We start from the raw sequence: 19324 nt of genomic DNA on the forward strand, positions 1-19324 counted from the left end.
AATTCCCAATCCCTCTAATTTTGTTTGCCTGCATTTTGGATTTCCTTCACAGGCTAAATGTACACTATTTCAAAGTCCAATTCTTTTTGTACAGCAAAATAAGCTGTTTGGACATGTATATGTATATTGTATTTAATTTATACTCTAAAACATATTTAACATGTATTGGTCAACCTGCCATCTGGGTGGGGGGGGAAGGAGGGGAAAAATTAGAACAAAAGGTTTGGCAATTGTCAGTGTTGTAAAATTACCCATGCATATATCTGGTAAATAAAAACTATTAAAATATAAAAAAAAATCAAGCTGAGTAAAAAAAAAAAAAAAAAGGAGTGAGACATAGAGATGATACAGAAGAAGAAAACCAGAGCCCCAATGGAGATTTTGCAGACAAAGGAGAAGTAATATAAGGATAACAGAGTAAAAAGAAGGGGGCCAGTAAGAGACAAAGTAGGGGAGATAGGCACAATGGGATTCAGGGAGAAGAAAGAGCCCTGGATTGAGATTCGGAGAGCCTGGGCTTGAATCCAGCTTTACCACTTACTAACTGGAAGATCTGAGGAGAGTTATTTAGAGAATTCAGTTTCTTCATCCATCAAAGGAAAGAGTTGGACCAGATGACCTTTAAGGCCTTTTCAAGGTCAAACTCTATAAGGCTATGATTTGGGAGCCCCTGGGAAGAAGACAGGTAGCAGGAGACTGAAAGCAGATAGGTGGGTGAAATTTGAAAGGCAAATGGGGAGGAATAGAGGAAAGAGAATGTGGGTGAGTTGTAGGGGAAGGAATGTAGGAGACAAAGAAAGAAAGGGTACAGTGGGGCAGGGCCTCTCTCACCTCTGCTTCCTCCAGGGCTGACTGCAGTTCCAGCTTCTCTGCCTCCAGCTGTTTCCGGATCTTCTCTAGCTCATGGATGCTCTTCCCACTAGAGCCTAACTGTTCTGTCAGGTCTGAGATCTCCTCTGTGGGGCAAAGACAGAGGACCTGGTTATGGGGTTGAAGTCCTTGGTATGATGCTCCAGGGGAGGGGTTCCCCAGGAGAGCTGGGGCCAACACATGGTCATTTCCTTCCCGAGCCATCAGTTGAACTAGTGGTCGAGAGATGATGGTGGCAGGGCTAGCTCCTCACCACATCTGCTGCTATCCCCTTGCTTCCCCTGATTCTTCCCTGACTCACCCTGGAGGTTCTTGTTTTCCCTCTTGAAAGTTTCCAGATGCTCCAGGGATTCCTCATAGGCATTCTTTAGCTTGAAGAGCTCGGTGCTGAGGGAGCGAGCCTCCTTCTGAGAGGATTCCAGTTCTGACTGAGACTCCTCATACTTCTGCTTCCACTCAGCAAGGATCTGTCCACCAAAAGGGATCACATCAATGGACCAATTCTCAGGACTAGCTCTTTCTGCTATCAGCTCCATACCAAAGGTTCTGGGCTAGACTGTGACCTTTGATGCATTTCTATTCATATTTCTGTCTCCTTCAATCTTTTCCTGCAGATTACTCCCTCCCATTTGCCCCTCTAAGGCTGTCTTTCTCTTTCACCTTGTTCCTATACCATATTCCCTTTCCCTTTTGCCCTTTTTCCTCCTTCTCCCTCATCTCCCTACTTAGACTCTCCCTATCTTTAATCTTCCTCATCTTTCTTTCCCAGTTCTCTTTCTTTCTCCTTTTCTTCCACTTCTGGTCCAAGTTTCTCTGAATCTTGCAAAGGACCAAGAATGGGGACAAGCTCATTCTACAAAGTCTCCAGGCTCTATCTCTCTCAGTTCTATTTGCAGGGTCTTCTTCCAGAGCCACTCCTTGGCCCACTTCTTCTTCATATGCTCCCCTTCCTTGCCTTCCTTGACTCCTAGCCTCCCATTTCCCCACCTGCCTGGCTTCCTCTCCCCACATCTCCCTCTTTGCCTCTTCTCTGTGCCTGGGCCCTTCCTTCTGGCATCTCTCAGCTTCTCTTGGTCTTCTTTGGCTCCTTCCCTCTTCTCTAGATTTCTCTTCCTTCTGCTCTCATGCCTCATGCTCTAGCTCCGTTGTGGAGATTCCAGCCCCTTGTCCTTCCGTCTGTCTTCAGTTGCAGCACAGCCCTCCCAGCAAAAAGAACTGCACTTGGAGTCACACACCTGGATTTACCACCTGATAGCTGCCTGACCTTGAGCAAGTTAAGTTCTTCATCTGTAAGATGAAGATGTTGGCACAAATGTCCTTAAGCATCCCTTCGGGCTCCAGAGCAATGGTGGAACCGACCCCCCGACCCTGTGGCTGTCCCTCTCTATCCTGTGCTCACCTTGTCAAAGTTCCTCTGTTTCTTGTCCAGAGCAGCCGCAGCTGCATTGGACCTTTCCACATCCACCATCAGGTCCTCAATCTCATTCTGCAGTCGGTGCTTGGTCTTCTCCAGGGACGAGCATTTGGCATTCACGGCCTCCACAGCCTCCTCTGCATCCTGCAGCCTCTGGGCCAGCTTCTTCCTACCCAGGATGGAGGTGGGAAGCAAAGGGAAGCAGTATGAACCTTCTGGAAAATGATTCCTGGATATTCCTGTGGCTTGCAAGGCCACTTAATTAATCTAGAACCTTGTTAGAGAAACCTAGAGCAGCCTGAGGCTAGGTACCAGAGTGAGCCAGGCAACACAGAAGCAGCACAGTCATTCAAGGCTAGCAACTCCTGGGAATCTTGGAACCTTTCTTAAGCCAGGCAACAGAGTGACTTAGAGAACATGAAAATTATATAGAAGAGGAGTTAGGAGCACTGGGGTGATCCAGAATCCATGCTAGATAAAACAAAAGCAGGTACCAGCACAACCTAGAGCACACAAAACTGACACAAGCTCCAGGACCTTAATTTAAGACAAGAAACACCAGTATTACACTCAAAAAAGAAATGTTTTTACAACCTGGCATAAAGTTCTAGATAAAAGATATGATAGAAAAGGACATTTCCTGCACTGAGTACATAGATCCTGCCATGAAGCCTTTCCCAGGCTTCAATGCCCTGCCACAGGTTGTAGCTCTCTGCACACAGACAAACCTTTTGTTCGTCTTATATTCAAATCCAAGATATAATGCGAGCAAAAAGCTTCCCTGAGAGGAGAATGCAGGGAAGGACCCTGTCTCCCACCCCCAGGAGCCTCTTTCCGAAGGCTTGGCCCCTGAGCCCCGAGTCCTGCTCTGGGTGGCGGCAGAGGGGACTGGCCAGCCTGGGACTCACTTGGCCTCCTCCAGCTCCTCGGTCCTCTGGATGGCGTCCGTCTCGTACTTGGTCCTCCACTGCGCCACCTCTGAGTTGGCCTTGGACAGGACCCGCTGCAGCTCTGCCTTAGCCTCCGTCTCCTCCTCGTACTGCTCTCTCAGGAGGTCGCAGTCGTGGCGGGCTGATTGCAGGGCATGGGCCAGGGCGTTCTTTGCCTGAGCATGGCGGGGTGGAGGGAATGGAAGAGGAAGAGAACCTTGTACCATTTCTGGATGTAGCAGTGAGAAAGATCCTATGTTCCATGCCCTGGGAGGGCCACTGCCCCATCAGTTTCCCTACTATTAATTTCTCAGTGTCCATCTTTAGTCCTTACCCCCCCCCCCAGTTAATACAATAAACAAATGTGTAAGTATTTATTGAAACTTATTCTGCGTCCTAGGATTGAAGTTGTAGGTTGAGGGATGGGAGGGAGCTCAGGGGCTATTGAGTCCAACGCCCCCGTTTTTCAGAGGCATGTATCTGAGGTGTCCCTGACTCCAGCTTTGGGATTCTCTCTCCTGTCCCATGCTCTTTCTAAAGTTCAGCACTTCGGGATCCTCGCCTCACACCCTTATTTTGCAGATGAGAAGAGTAAGGCCCAGAGACGTAATAAAACCTGCCCGAGTTCCCATAGTAAGTAGCTGAGCCAGGGTTCAAAGCTCTATCTTTTGACTCCAGGGCCTGGCTGCATCTTCAAGTTCCACCAAGGGTGTTGGTCCTCCCTTTCTTGCCATCTCTCCATTTCCTCATCCTCAGCTATCTATGGGCTCTCTTCTTTCCTAGATCATTTATAAGTCCCTCAGTCATTGGAAACAAGTCTCTGTTGAGCTCCAGGTAGTGAACGAGACTGAAAGAATCGAGGGGCATCTGGAGTGTCAGGGGCCAAGCATCCTTCAGCAAATGTTTCTTCTGGAGGAATGGGGAATCAAGAGGGAAGTGGCAGGTCTCCTTTGGTTATAGGAGAGAAATGGGGGAGATGCTAATTTCTGCTCTCCATCAGGAGAACATTTAGGGGACTGAAAATGGAGAAGGCCCAGCCGCACCTTGACTTCCTCTTCCAACTGCCTCTTGAGATCTTCCATTTGCTGGGTGTAGGTGAGCTTGCCTCGAGTCAGCTGGGAGATCAGGGCCTCCTTCTCGTCCAGTTGGCGGGACAGCTCACCTGGAGAAGCATATATTTAGCTCCTGAAAGTAGGTAATCCTTCCTACCCCCAAACTGAGTTCTGACTCCTGGTTTCAGATCTCTGGAGTGCTGTGGAACAGGGACTTGGAGTGTTTGGCGTCAGGGGAAGGAGAGGGGCTGTAGGAATAACCCTGTGGGCCTGCTTGAGAGTATGAGGGGCCCAAGGGTGCTCATGGAGTGCTTCAGCTTGTCCCAGAGCAGTCTCACCATTTTCTGTCTGCAACTTGGCTCTTTGGCTGGTGAGGTCGTTGACAGAACGCTGTGTCTCCTCGGCCTTGCTGCGGTGCTCATTCATTTGGTCTTCTAGGGTTCGGCACATCTTCTCCAGGTTAGCCTGAGAATGGAGAGAGTGATGAAAACAGGGAGACACAGACTTGGGCCCTGGGAGTGAGCCACTGAGGGAGAAGGAAAGGTGCAGAAAGCCTAGCCAGGGGGAGGAGTGAGTGAAGAGAAGAAACAGCAAGGGAAAGGGAAGGCCCTGGGAGGAGAAAGGTCTGGAAGAACCAAGGGAGACCTGCTCCAGTGTGGGCTTGCAAAGCACTCCGGGTCACCTCATTGATCCCACTAGTATCCTGAGGGCAGGGCGATTGCTTTCCTACTCTCACAGAGGAGGACAGAACTTAGGGACTGGCCCAGAGTCCCCCATTAGTGAATTGTTAGAGACTGGACTTGAAATCAGGTCTTTCTGAGTCCAAGCTCCAGGTCCCATCTACTCTGCCAGCTATCTGCTTGTGATCAAGGGAAGCAGGAATGGCCGAGAAGGATGAGAAGGACGAGAAGAACCCCAGGGGATGATGAAGTGGATAGCCAGACTCCACAGAGAGAAGAAATGAAATCAGGAGATGGTGAGGACATGGAGGGCCCAAGGCCCCCTCAGGCCGGCCTCCTTCAGGCCCTCCTCACCTTGGCCTTGATGATCTGCTCCATGTTGGAGGTGACATCATCCAGCTCCAGCTTGAACTCGCTCTTCTCCTTCTCCAGCTTCTGCTTGACCCTCTGCAGGTTGTCAATTTGCTCCCCCAGCTCAGCCACACTGTCTGCGTGCTTCTTGCGCAGGGCGGCCGCCGTGGCCTCGTGCTGCAGGGTCGCCTCCTCCAGGTCCCTGCGCATCTTCTGGAATTCAGCCTCCCTCTTCTTGTTCATCTCAATCTGGACAGAAGTGGCCCCCCCAGCCTCCTCCAGCCTCTCGCTGATCTCCTCCAGCTCCCTGGACAAGTCCGAGCGCAGCTTCTCCACTTTGGCCCGAGCTGTCCTCTCTGCTTCCAGCTCCTCTTCCAGCTCCTCGATTCGAGCCTGGGACAGAGAGAAGAGACATTACTTACTCAGAGATGCAGAGTTTTCCACTGTGGAACTCTCAAGTCAGCATCTAAGGTCTAATTTGTCATCTCCTACAAGTTATAGGATCATAAATTTTGAGCTAGAAGGGATTTTAAGAGGTCATTGAACCCAATCCCAATTTTATTTTAAACTAAAGCTCAGAGACATTAAGTGGTTTTCACAGCTGTTGGAGTGTTGGAGGTGGGATTTGACGTCTTTCTGACTTAACATCCATCACTAGATCTAAACGCTGTATTGCCCCTCTGATTATAGCATCCCTTAGACCTAAATTTTATGGGATCTAAACATTTCAGAATATCACTTTGAAATGAACCCTCATTTATTTTTTAGAGACTGGAGGATAGCACACTGCTTACAGAATGAAAAGTACTGAAATTAGCTCTTGAAGCAGGTTGAAGTCCTTTGTTCAAAGGTCTGTGGCTGTTAAAGTATCTTTGTAGCATATCAAATGAGAAATGAGGATATTATGTGTCTCTTATCAAAGACCAGAAGGACCAACTGTCTGACCTAGAACTTTTAAAAAGTCAAAGAATCAAGTTAAAGCATTAGCCTTTTGAGAAAGTCAAATTCTTTTTTAGTGAAAAACTATTAATTCAGAGAATGAACTCAGACCCTCTGTATTCCAGAAGAAGATTTGTGACTATTGATTGTCACAGGCTATCTCACAAAAGGGTCAGATCTTCCAAAGGCCTCTAAAGCCAAGGTTTAACAGGTGAAAATATGGATCAGTTCCTTCTTGAGAAGGCTTTCTGTTGCCTATGTTCAAATTTATCATCATCTTCAACATGAATCAATCAAAAAATAGGTCTAATTTTATCCTATTGCTGGCCAAATGCCATTATGGAAAAGACCAGTTAAGAATCCCCATGCTGGATTTTCACAGATATTTTTAGAAGAAAGATAATGATGGGGAGGAAGAGGCTAAGAGAAAATTTGAATCCATCCTTTACCACTTATTACTTAGTTTTATCTTGCACAAATCATTATGTCTCTTTAAACTTTAATTTTCTCATGTATAAAATGAGTAAGTTGAACTGGAAGGTTCTAAATCCCTGATCCTATGAGAGGGGATAAAAGTCAAGTGAGAGAACAATGAAATGAAAGATAAGGGGTACTAGATTCGACTCAGTGATTGCCAAGGAGTCTCCCAAATTGAGAATTCTGAGTGTGTTGGAGAATGGAAAGGAAAGAAGGGGAGAACTCTATGACTATAATTCTGAGAAATATAAGCCATATGAGAAAGGCCTCCTGCCTTCTTTGGTCCAAGGAATTGAATATAGAAGGAGGAGGAAGATGGATAAATGGATACCACTGCTATGAGTTACAGTTCACTTGTTCCCATTGCCATAGCAGGAGAAGTAGACTTCATTTTCCTCCCTAAAGAGGTTCTCATAATATCAGGAAATAGTACTGCCCCCAGGAGGAAAGGAGTAAGTAATAAGATCCAGTGGGAAGAACCATTGGATTGGTAGTCAGTAAACTCATGTTCAAATCCTGAACATTTATTACCTGAATGATTTTTGGAAAATGATTTAACTTTCCTGAGCCTTAGTTTTCTCAATTGTGAAAATGAGAAACTTGGGTTAGATGATTTCTACATTTCCTTGTTGACTTATCATCCTCTGAATTCCCACAATGTTGAAATTTAAAGCAAATTAGAATCCTGTCTGATGAGTTGTGATTTATTTGTAATGACTTGCTTTTCTCACCCAGAACTTAAGTGTAATGATGGTCTCTTTTGGGGTTAACTAGAATGAGCAAGTTCCTGATTTTCAGCTAAGAAAGGGCTTGATAGTCCTTCATGGGATTGTTTATGTGTCTCTGTTTTCTGCTTGACTGGTTCATGATGGAGTTTAGTCCTCGACTTTATCTGACAATCTTATGAGCAGGGAAAGCCACGGAGGGTCCAGTTGGGGAAGTCAAGAACTAGACAAAGGTTTCTGTGCCTTATGATCCACTTCATTCCTAGGCCTTACCTGGAGTTCTTTGAGTTTCTTCTGCAGTTGAATGCCCAGAGCTTGCTCATCTTCAATTCTTGCATTGAGAGCATTCAATTCAAAGTCCTTCCTGTGGAAAAAGGAGGTATGAGTATGAGAGAGAGACAGCAATTAGGTGTCCTAAAAGAACCTCAACTACTTATGCTAGGTGGTATAGTAGATAGAGTGCTGAGCTTCAAGTGAAGAAGACTCATCTTCCTGCGTTCACATCTGACCTCAGGCACTAATTGTATGACCCTGGGCAAGTCACTTAACTGTTTGCCTCAGTTTCCTAGAAATAAGATGGAGAAGGAAATAACAAATCACTCTAGGATCTTTGCCAAGAAACCTCATGGGGTCATGAAGACTTGGTTACAACAGAATGAGACTCTATTGTAGAGCAGAGATTTTTTTTTTTTTTTTTTTTTGATCAAGTCAGTAGATTTGGATTCTGTCATTAAGTTCTGTCATTAACTAATTGTGTAATCTGGAGCAAGTCATTTAAATCCTTTGGAAGTTTCAGTTATGCTTCAGTATTATCATCTATATAATAAGGGGTTGATTAAATGATGTCTAAATTCCTTGTTTAAAAAAAATCATTGAAACTAATCTAGATTACCTCTAATCTTTTTTTTTTTTTTTTTTTTTTTTTTTTTGGCTGAAGCAATTGGAGTTAAGTGACTTGCCCAGGGTCACACAGCTAGGAAGTGTTAAGTGTCTGAGGTTAGATTTGAACTCAGGTCCTCCTGACTTCAGGGCTGGTGCTCTATCCATTGTGCCACCTAGGTGCCCCTACCTCTATTCTTCTAACTCTAAAATTTGACGGTTTTGTGATTTTATGATTTTGGATGTCACTTAAACTTTTTTGGTCTGAGTGTCCTAATCTGTAAAATGGGTATGATATCTGCCCTACATATCTTATTGCTCATTTTGGAACCTAACAAGATTATTCATTCATTTACTCATAGTTGTGAACAACAATTTTAATAAGAATGGTGATTATCTTTTACATCTTATAACACTTGGAAGTACTACACATTTTTGAGATATTGTTTGATGAAAGAACCCATCTATTCAATACCAACATTTTCCTAAAGAGGTTAGGTAGCTGGGGATCTCAGAAAAACACAATCTCTAAAAATGGAAATCAAGGCTCCATCAGAGTTTATATATATATGGGTGTGTCTAAGCAGGCTGTAGACTATCACCAAAGACAACTTGTGAACACAAAGTGACATAAAAAATATAATCAAAGAGACATATTACTAGCAGAAAAGGTATGGCTAATCAGGTCAATAACAAAAATAATCTTTTCTAGCTAAGTAAGGAATGGGAAGATGGTGGGGCACACTGTACTTTTTCAGCCGCTCATCCAACTGTTGCTTATCGTTCTCCAGGTCCATGATGCTCTCTTGAGTCAGTTTTAGATCACCTTCTAACTTTCGCTTTGCCCTCTCTAGATCCATTCGAATCTTCTTCTCCTGTTCCAGGGATCCCTCCAGCTAGCATAGAGAAAGAAAATGGACCAACAATTCAGGGTGAGATGGGAGATTCTGACTTAGTAATCTGGTGAGATCCATCACCCCCATAATAGAAAAATCATAATTGACAAATTGGAGATGGAAGAAGTCATTTTTAGAAAGATGTTGGCCAAGATTCTACTGGACAGACATCACTAGAAGTATATAGATGAACCCCCAAATTTATATGGAATGATCACTGAAGGTTAGATTTCATATGGAATCTTAGGATCCCTAACAATCCCTTTTTGAATTGAAACTCACACAATTGTTAAGAACTTACATCCCTTCCCTAACAGAAATTCTGTTCAAGGCAGAAAAAATGGGCTTGAATTTGGGTGACAATGGAGATCCCTCAGTCATCTCTGATAACACTGATGAGATTAGGTTAATGACTAGGATCTTAGAATCATTTTCTCAGTCTTTTCTATTTTTTCTCCTGACAATGTAACATAAAAAAGAAAGATTCTTTTTCTCTAGTCCTATCTTCCACCCAGCAAAGGCTATACTAATATGGTATTGCAGTCCCACAAATGGCCATCTACTTACATCATCCACTTGCTGTTCCAGCTTGACCTTGGCCTTAGTTAAAGTGTTGACTTTGTCTTCCTCAGCCTGAAGGTCATCCAGTGCTTGCTGGTGGGCTTCCTGCAGGGCTTTCTTTTCCTTTGTCAGCTTGACAATGATCTCGTCCAGACCAGCCATTTCCTCTGTTAAGTTCTTGACCTAGCATCCAAGAAACCCCAACCATTGAGGCCCCTGGTGGTACACCACTTGTGGAATCACAAGGGTTTATTCAAAGGGAATTTCTAAGGATTCAATTCCACGGATCACAATAGTGATCAAAAATGGAACCTGGTTAATTATGATAGATTCTTATATGTGAGAAAGCTCACTGTACCATGGTCAGTGCTAGATCCATGAGCCTAGAGTTATTAAAGAAATCAGGCAATGAACTGAAAGGAAACAGCTTTGCTTCTCTCTCTTAAATTTTTTCTTCAGATTTTCATAGGAATTGGATGGGAATTGGCCAGAAATATGAATGTGTTTTCTATGGAATGATGAAAATTGTTCCTACCTAGTCTAGTGACCTAGGGAACAAGAGAAAGAACGAAGGACCATGAAGGGAAAGGCATCAGTAAATGTGAACATGGTCAATGTACACTTAAGAAAAGTGGACATTCTGGTGGATAGAATAGATCATCATAGTTGTCCTAGTGGACAGTCAACTCCATGAACTGTTATGAAAGAAGATAGGATGATATTGTATTTGCTATAAGTATGGTTTGAATAGTTAGGAAAGTATTCCTCAATTGTTCCTCTGTTTTCAGTTCTATGGAACTAAATATGGGGATTAACTATTCTCCAACTTCATGGATAACTGATATCAGGGGACATTTCAAGTTCTGGGTTGAGGGATACAGGGAAGCTGTGGAAGATTCATCCTTCCAGGTTTCTAAGACAAATGTGGTTCCATTTGTCTGGACTCAGTGTAATGTTGTGATGGTTACTCCCTGAGTGATTATGGGCAAATCTTTTTATTTCCTTGTGCCTCTGTTTCCTCACCTATAAGATGAAGGGTTGAACAACATGCCCTCTATAATACTTCCAGCCCTAAATCTATGAACCTACGATTCTATGAATGGGCCATGCATTTATGAAGAGATCTTTGACAATTGGAGAATTTAAAATCCTATGAAACTGGCTATCACTAGTAGCTATGTTGGCTGGAACTTTGCTCACCTTGTTCTCTGTGGCGTGCTTCTCCTTCTCTACCTTGGCCAGAGTCAGCTCCAGGTCATCTATGTCCCTTTTGAGCTCTGAGCACTCATCCTCCAGCTTTCGCTTCTTGGCTGTGAGCTCAGCATTCATCTCCTCCTCATCCTCCAGGCGCTCCGTCTGCTCCTTCACCTTGGCCTCCAGCTGGATCTTGTTTTTGATCAGCTGGTCACAGCGCTCTTCTGCATCCGCAAGGTTGTCTTGTTCCTGAGAGTAAGGCCAAGGATGAGGATGGTTTGGAGGTTTATTAGCTGGGGCTCTGTCCTTCTTCCAGTGAGGAGGGGGATGAAAGAAGGGGAAAGAGACCCAATTCTTCTAGGGGAATGTGCTAGATGGCATGGACAGGGACCTCCTGTCTTTAGATCCCAAACCTTAAAGCTTCCCAGCCTATATTAACTTTCAGAGAAGGCAGAAAAAGACTTCTGGGACATTATGCCTTAGAAGGAGGAAGTACTGGAGAGGGAAAAAATTCAGGGATTTCTTGAAATGAATAGAGAACTGGCCTATCCCAGGTTCAAATCCTGCTTCTGACACATGTTGGCTGTATGCCACTTGGCAAGTCACTTATCTTCTCCATATTATAAGGACTTCCCTAAGATTATAGGTAGAAGAGAAGGTACTGATTGGCATTGGTAAAGGAATTCTATTAATGAAAATACAAGTCTAATTCCTAGTCCTATCTCTTTTTTGGTCATCTTTTCCTGGTGCACTTGGTTGGAAGAAGAGAATGAGAAATAAACAAGGACAAGGAGAAATCTTTCTATTTCTATATTTTATTAATCTGTGATCTCATCAGTGTGGGTAAGCTCTCTTACTGCACAGATTACAACTACTCTAGAGAGGCAATGATTTAACTCTAGTGAAAGGAAAAGCTGCTCAGGGATAAAGAGATCTGGGGGCTGGCCCTAGCTCTGCCTCTCACTTGCTGAGTGACTGAGGCAGTTTATTTAATCTCCCTGAAAGAGGGGTAAATAATACTTCTTCTTACAGGGGTGTTGTGAAGATCAAATGAGAAATTAGGAATTAAGGTGCTTTGGGAAGCATTCAACATAATTAAAAAATGTGATTATCAGATACATAAACCTATCAGCAGAGAACATTCCCATTGGAATCTAAGCAAAGGAGATGTGGACGGTTTGGGAGTTAGGACATTTGTTCACTGCTCAGTGAGAACCCTCTGCTAATGCTCCTTGAATGTGTTATTTCTAGAAACCTTTTTTTGGAGGGAGAAGGAACCAAGATTGTGGATTCAGTGACATTGGGCATGTCCTTGATGTAAATATGAGGAAACTTTCCTGAAAGGGAAATTGAGGAAGGAAAATGAAAAAGAGAAAGCTGGAGGGGCCCTTGGATCTCACCGCCTGGACTTGTAATTGTAGGTCATTCTTCTCCTGCAGCAAAGACACCATTTTCTCTTCCAGTTCCTTGCGTCTTGCCTCTGACTTCTCCAAGGCATCCTTGAGCTTCCCAAACTCTTCCTTCATGGTGGCCATCTCTTTCTCTGTCTCTGCACTCTTCAACAATGGTTTGATCTTGAAGAAAAGCTTCATCCAGGGCCAATTCTTGACACTCATGAAAGCACGAATATTCCATTGAATTATCAACAAGGAGTCTCTGTGGAAATCAGGAGAAAGGAATCAAAGGAACATCCACTCCCTGTTTTTATCAGGACCCTGAAAAATCTTCTCTACACCTTCTAGTTCCTAAAATTGTAATTGTGATGTACCTACCCTGCCACTAACCCTATTTCTTCTTTTTTGACGACCAACAGGAACATTTAGCCCTTGAAGTGGAGACTGGAGAACCTTTCCTATAACATTTCTCACCTTCTTTCCAGGATCTTCTTGAATTCCATACGAGAGAGAACACCTCTGGACTGGGCCTGGATTCGGGTGATGATGCGGGAAAGTCTCTCATCTCTCATCTCCTCCAGAAGACCCAGCAGCCCAGCCTTGAAAAATACCTGAGAAGAAGGTACGTATATTAGAGAAAAGGAGAATGAAGGTTATCTCAATGGAAGAATCCCCAAGTAAAAATTGGGAAGTGAGAAGAAGCTGAAGATGGGTATCTGTTGTAAAAGATGTAACATGAGATTCCAAAGTCTAATGTTGGAGATTTAAATTCCCTTTATCCTAGTGCATTCTCCCAGATACCAGAGAAGAGTTGGGGCATAGGGAGGACTCTGACTCCTGGGAAGAAGTAGAAAGAAAAAGAAGAAATAAGATGACACTGGTGGAATAAGTAAGATATGGTGGGTTGTAAAGGACTTAGCAGGAACTCTGCTCTTCTCCCAGCTGAGATGTCACACCCTTCGCTTTGAAGAAGTCTTTACATTTTCCCAGTAAGCCCTGCCTCTCACCTTGGTGTGGCCAAACTTGTACTGGTTGTGGTCAATGTCCAAGGAGCCAAGCAGCTTCTCTGCCCCCTTCCTGCTGTCGATGAACTGGCCCTCAGGGATGGCAGCTGGGTTCAGAATCCGATACCTGAAGGGAGGAGTTAGGATAGTTACCTCATTGTCTGGGTAGTCCTTGTCTGAATGGAAAATTCGGACTTACAGAGCTCCCCACCACAGTTCTCCCCACCTCTGACCTATCCTACATCCAGACTCAAATGCCTTTTTTCCCCCAAATACTTTTTTTAAGCAACATCACCCACCTCTGTCGGAAGTCCCCATAGAGGATGCGGTTGGGGAATCCCTTCCTGCAGATTCGGATCCCCTCAAGTACTCCATTACAGCGTAGTTGGTGCATAACCAAGGGATTGTCCATCACTCCTGTAAACAGGAGAGGAAGAAAAAAAAGATAAATGCATAATGGTCTAGAAAAAGGGAGGGTTATGGAAAATCTATGAGAATGGAAAGCAATATGTGGTTTGGGGGAGAATAATGATAGAGAACAGAGCTCTATTTTTGTAGGATGTCCCTCCAGGATAATGGTTTGGGAAATGTCTTAAGCTAGGATTGTCCTTGGGCAGTGCTTGCCCAGAAATGGACTGAGATCTCCTGAACGTCCTGGTCTCACCTGGAGACTTGGTCTCATTGGGAATGATGCAACGGACAAAGTGGGGATGAGTAGAACGGAGGTTGGTCATAAGTTTGTTTAGGTTCTCCTGAAGTCAGAAAAGGAGGAAAAAGAGGAAAAATGAGAAATAAAAGAAGAGAGGAGAGGGAAGGAAAAGAGGAGAGGAGAAAAGGAGCTATAAGGAAAGGAAGGGATTGGCGGCAAGCAAAAAAAAGGGGAGAATAAAACTAATGGAACCAGGAGATGAAAAGAAAGAAAAAGAAAAACAGGAAAAAGGGAAAAGTGGGAAAGGAAAAAATGGATAAGAATGAAAGTGAGAAGGGGAGATGAGAGATGAGATGGGGAGAGGCAAAAGAGATGGAGTAGAAAAATAAAGAGAAGTAGGAACAAAGAAAAGAGGAAAAATAGTGGTAGACAAAGGAGACAAGTAGAGGGATGTGAAAGTAAAAGGTGGAGAGGGATAAAAAGATGAATAGGAGAGAAGGGCCTAGTTGTCAGGGAAGGGTGAGGACCATGGAATATAATGTGAATTGGAGGGAGATACTCACCCTGTGCAGGGCAGACACAGTCTGGAAAGAAGAGCCCTTCTTGGCTTTGCCTTTGCCCTTCTCAACAGCTGTAGGGAAGATGGTCAAGAAAAAAAGACATTAACATGAAGTCAAGGGCAAGGACATGGGCAGGGAAGGAGCAACATTGACTATTTCTTTGCAGTTCCATCAGCCAGGGAGCCTGTTGGACTGACTGTCCCCCCCCACCTCAAAATGTCAAATGCTGATATCTTGGTGCTCTCTTTTTCCTGTTTCTCATGGATATGTGAATCTTGGGGTATAACAACACTAGGATTTCTATTACAGCCCAATATGTCTGTAGCCAGGGGTCATCTCCTTAAAGCCCCACTGACTAGTTCTCTGGGACCCGTTTCCCACTCTTCTTACGTGCGTCAGCCCCAGCATAGTTGGCAAAGAGGTTGCTGAGCAGCTTGAGGGAGGACTTCTGATAGAGGCCCACCACAGTCTCGTTGAGCGGGTCCTTGTTCTTCTGCAGCCAGCCCAGGATGTTGTAGTCCACCGTGCCGGCGTAGTGTACCAGGGAGAAGTGGGCTTCCTGCTTCCCTTTGACATTTCGGGGCTTCTGGAAGTTGTTGGACTTGCCCAGGTGGTTGTCGTAGAGCTTGGCCTTGAAGGTCATGTCGGTGGCCTTGGGGAACATGCACTCCTCTTCTAGGATGGACATTATGCCCATGGGCTGTGGAGGAGGAAGAAAGGAAGTGAGGCAGGAAAGAAGGAAATGAAATAAAGGGTGACAGAAGTAAACGTGAATATTGATTGGTATTGATACAGATTTTGTAGAAGAAAAGGTCTTAGTCTCTAGAAGACAGTGTATTGTAGAGCAATGAAGTTGAAGTTGTACTCTTTGATTTGAAACCTGGATCTGATCCTTATTACCTATTATGTCTTTGAATAATTCTCCTAACTTCTCTGAATCTCAGTTTCCTCATCTGCAAAAAGAAATTTGGACTATGATAACTTCTAAAATCTCTTCCTGTTTGAAATCCTATGATATCTATCTGAAAGTTTGAGAATCATCATCATCATCATAAACATCATCAACATCATCACCACTATTTTTTGCCATTACCATATTTTCCAACTTCTGGAATTGTTGGAAGTAAAAATTATGAGCTGCCTTCCCTATCCCTTGCTCTACCTCCAAATTTCCTATTTTGGTGATAAGTGGAAGTCAGAAAAGTTGAATATACTGGATTAGAGGGTGCCTTGATGGAGAGGAAGGGTTGGGGAGGGACTAGGACCACAGGGAAGGGCTTCTCTTGGTCCTACTAATTCCAGAAGGAATTGAAACAAAAGAACTGAGAAGAAGAGGTCAGGATGCTGTTTCTAACTTCTTGTTACTTAGACTCCATGTCTTGGCACGGACATAATGCCATCCCTCTGTCTGGGGGCTGGGGTCAAGGAAGTAGGGCCTGGGCACCTTCTCAATGAGGTCAATGCAGGCCTGCAGGTCCATGCCAAAGTCGATGAACTCCCACTCGATGCCTTCCTTCTTGTACTCCTCCTGCTCCAGCACGAACATGTGGTGATTGAAAAACTGTTGCAGTTTCTCGTTGGTGAAGTTGATGCAGAGCTGCTCAAAGCTGTTGAACTGGAAGGGGCAGAAGGGGGAGAGTGGACAGGTCAGTCACTCAGTGAACAAAGCCCACATGAGGGAAGGGCAGGACCCTGCCCTCAGCAGGACAGAGGGGTGGCGCTTCCTGAAGTGAACTAATGTGTTGGGGGAGTAGGGAAGGCGGAGCTGGGGAAGCCAGATCATGGAAGACTGTCATTTTCTTCTCTCTAATCCCTCCTGGCTTTTTTTGCACCTGATGACCAAAAGCATCCCCTGTTTGCCATAGCTACTGTCACCCACTACTGGATCCCCTCACTCACATCAAAGATCTCGAAGCCGGCAATGTCGAGGACGCCGATGAAGTACTGGCGTGGCTGCTTGGTCTCCAGCGTGGCGTTGATCCTCGTCACCATCCAGTTGAACATCTTCTCGTAGACAGACTTAGCAAGAGCTCCAATAGCGTACGATACCTAGAGGTAGGAGAAGGAGCCCAATGACCAAAGTAGAGCTGGTAGAATTCGTGGCAAAGACTCTCCTAGGAATGGAGAGCCCCAGACCAGCCCACTAGCCTCTGCCATTTGACTGCCCCCAGGAGGAGACTCACCTGTTGGACATTCTGCCCCTTGGTGACATACTCATTGCCCACCTTCACCCTCGGGTGACAAAGCCCCTTCAGGAGGTCGGCTGAGTTTAGGCCCATGAGGTAGGCTGATTTGTCAGCCTCTGGAAAAACAGACAGTGGAGACAGATGGTTTTAGATAGCAGTATGAGAACTAACTCATTTTCAGATCAATTCTATGGTTTCTTCATTAAGCAGTTAATTAATTAATCAAAAATAATTTATTAAATGCCATATGCCAGAGATTATAATATTAATAATAGTTAACATAATAGATGCCATATAATTCTTTCAAAATTTGAAAAAAATATTTTATGAATATTATTTCATATTATCCTCACAATAACCCCAAAGGCCAGGTATGATTATTAGCCCCATTTTATAGGAATTAATAATAATAACTTCTTCATTTTATAGATCAGGAAAGCAAGGCTCCACAGCTGTGGAGAAGGGAAAGGCTTTGTATGGGAGTGATTCTCAGGATGAATCTTAAAAGAAATGAAAAGTCTAAGAGTAAAGAGTGTATTCCAGGCATAGAAGATAGTCTGAGTAAAGATGAGATAGAATGAAATGTAGCCTTATATTTGAGGAACAGTAATAAAGTCAGTGTGGCTGCTTGTAAAAGGGGAGGTGAAGGGAAATAATGGGTCTGGAGAGGTAGTTTGGGACCAATCTGTAAAAGGCCTTAAATGTTAAACAAAGGGGTTCATATTTGATCCTAGAGATGATAGGAGACAATTGGAATTTATTGAGTAAGAGGTAATGCAGTCAGACCTACAGTTTAAGAAAATCATTTTGGCAGCAGTAAAAAGGACAGATTGGAGAGGGGAGAGATTTGAGTGGATACCAATTAGGAGGCTACTGCCAGAGCCTGGGCTGGCCCTCACCTTCAGTGCCATCAGGCTCAGCCTGCTCCTCTCTCTGCTTCTGCTTAAATTTCATATTCCCAAAGTGCATTATGGCCCCTGTTAGCTTGTAGATGGAGTTCTTCTCCTCAGGAGTGAAGCCCAGCACATCAAATGCACTCTGTAAACAAGGAGAGCATTTGATACCTTTCAAAGCCAGGTTGGCCAAATTTCTGTTAGGTCAAAGCTGCTGATAGACCTGCCAGGTGGGCCCAAGCTCTCTGGCCCAGTTCCATCCAAGAAGAGCCCTGTGGACTCGGACTTTCTCCTGCAGAGGACCAATACCTGGGGGACTAGGTGTTCCCTACCTAGCAGGGAGGGCAGGAGCAGAGAGAAAGCCCCTTCTCTCCTATGGAGTGAGTGCTCACAGCTTCTTTCACTGGTGCTGTATTAGCCTCCCTGCTTGTTACCTTGGCTTTGCTCACCGGGAGTCTCCCTCTCTGCCTCTCTTGCCTAGACTTACAGAACAGCAACAGGCTTAGCTGAGGGGGGTGGGAGAGGGCATGGTGGGGCTTTGGTGCTGCCTGACTGGCCTCCTGTGCCTTGCAGTTGGGGACAGTGAAAAGAGTCCTGGGTTTAGAGCCAGAGGACCGGGGTTTGAACATCAGCTCCACCCCTTTCTGCCTAATTGATCTTAGGAAAATCACTTAAAGTAACTGGGTCTCAGCATCCTCATTTTTAAAATTAGAGTCTTGGGCTCTATGGCCTTTAAGGTCCTTCCTTACTCTAAGTCAATGATCTATCTTAAGGCACAGGGCAAACCTGATCTATCTCATGATAATGATAGTTACAGTTAGCATTTATATAGCCCACTACAGTTTGTAAAGTGCTTTATATATATATTAGTACATTTGATCCTCACAACCACCTTGGGAGGTATGTGTAATTATTATCATCCCTATTTTACAGAGAAGACAGAATTGAAGTGACATATTCAGGGTCAGATACAAGTATTTAAGGGTGGATTTGAACTCAGGTTTCCTGGATCTGAGTCCAGCACTGTTCCATCATATCACCTAGGTGCTGATCCCAGGGAACCCTGTGCAGGGAGGAGTATTTCAGTCCTGGCCCCCAGGGATCTGAGGGAGCTGAATTAATTCCATTTGTTCCAATCCTTTGGAACACCAGTAGCTTCACTCACATCAGTGGCCATGAGCTCTTCAGAGTCATCTATGGAAGCCACAGTGGTCTCTCCCTGAGAGATGAATGCATAGTCATAGGGGTTGTTGGTAATCAGCAGCATGTCTAGAGAAAGAGATGCAGGAATTAGGAGGCTGTGCCAGCCCCTGCCTCTCCCCTACGGGCCCTGTCCAAACTGGCATAACCCAGCAGGTGGATGGGACCCCACTGGGCCTGGGGCACAGACACAGAAGCCCAGCACAAAAGGAGGCTTCCTTCATCTGACCTACCCAACAGCTCTGGCTTCTTGTTGGACAGGATCTGGTAGAAGATGTGATAATCTCTCTCTGCTTTAAGCTGGAAGATAACTCGGGACTTCTCCAGGAGGTCTGCGAGAGGGCAAAGGAGAGAAAGGAGAGTCACAAAAGGAGACATGAAGGTAGCTGGAGGAGGAGGGGAAAGGAGACAGACGGGAAGAGTGATATAGTCACAGGTGAAGCAGGCTGGGAGAGAACTCGGGGTTGGCCC

At 44.7% G+C, this 19324-nt stretch overlaps 1 protein-coding gene across 2 annotated transcripts in view; it reads right to left on the reverse strand.

Annotated features, from left to right (window-relative positions):
• Positions 1 to 19324, reverse strand: part of MYH7 (myosin heavy chain 7) — a 31635-nt gene that overhangs the window by 5301 nt on the left and 7010 nt on the right. For both annotated transcript variants that reach the window (XM_074294288.1, XM_074294286.1), the window contains exons 10-33: positions 19087 to 19185; positions 18819 to 18922; positions 17660 to 17798; positions 16758 to 16876; positions 16474 to 16623; positions 16019 to 16189; positions 14965 to 15274; positions 14578 to 14645; positions 14030 to 14117; positions 13665 to 13782; positions 13369 to 13492; positions 12836 to 12972; positions 12368 to 12623; positions 10974 to 11216; positions 9780 to 9956; positions 9067 to 9212; positions 7711 to 7801; positions 5300 to 5689; positions 4604 to 4730; positions 4257 to 4375; positions 3193 to 3389; positions 2270 to 2453; positions 1172 to 1337; positions 832 to 956 (exon numbers count right to left, since the gene is read on the reverse strand). In XM_074294288.1, the coding sequence (XP_074150389.1) occupies positions 832 to 956; positions 1172 to 1337; positions 2270 to 2453; positions 3193 to 3389; positions 4257 to 4375; positions 4604 to 4730; positions 5300 to 5689; positions 7711 to 7801; positions 9067 to 9212; positions 9780 to 9956; positions 10974 to 11216; positions 12368 to 12623; positions 12836 to 12972; positions 13369 to 13492; positions 13665 to 13782; positions 14030 to 14117; positions 14578 to 14645; positions 14965 to 15274; positions 16019 to 16189; positions 16474 to 16623; positions 16758 to 16876; positions 17660 to 17798; positions 18819 to 18922; positions 19087 to 19185 (3848 nt within the window). The remainder of the gene's footprint in view (positions 1 to 831; positions 957 to 1171; positions 1338 to 2269; positions 2454 to 3192; positions 3390 to 4256; positions 4376 to 4603; positions 4731 to 5299; positions 5690 to 7710; positions 7802 to 9066; positions 9213 to 9779; positions 9957 to 10973; positions 11217 to 12367; positions 12624 to 12835; positions 12973 to 13368; positions 13493 to 13664; positions 13783 to 14029; positions 14118 to 14577; positions 14646 to 14964; positions 15275 to 16018; positions 16190 to 16473; positions 16624 to 16757; positions 16877 to 17659; positions 17799 to 18818; positions 18923 to 19086; positions 19186 to 19324) is intronic.

Source organism: Sminthopsis crassicaudata, chromosome 2, assembly GCF_048593235.1.
Source record: "Sminthopsis crassicaudata isolate SCR6 chromosome 2, ASM4859323v1, whole genome shotgun sequence".
Classification (NCBI taxonomy): domain Eukaryota; kingdom Metazoa; phylum Chordata; class Mammalia; order Dasyuromorphia; family Dasyuridae; genus Sminthopsis; species Sminthopsis crassicaudata.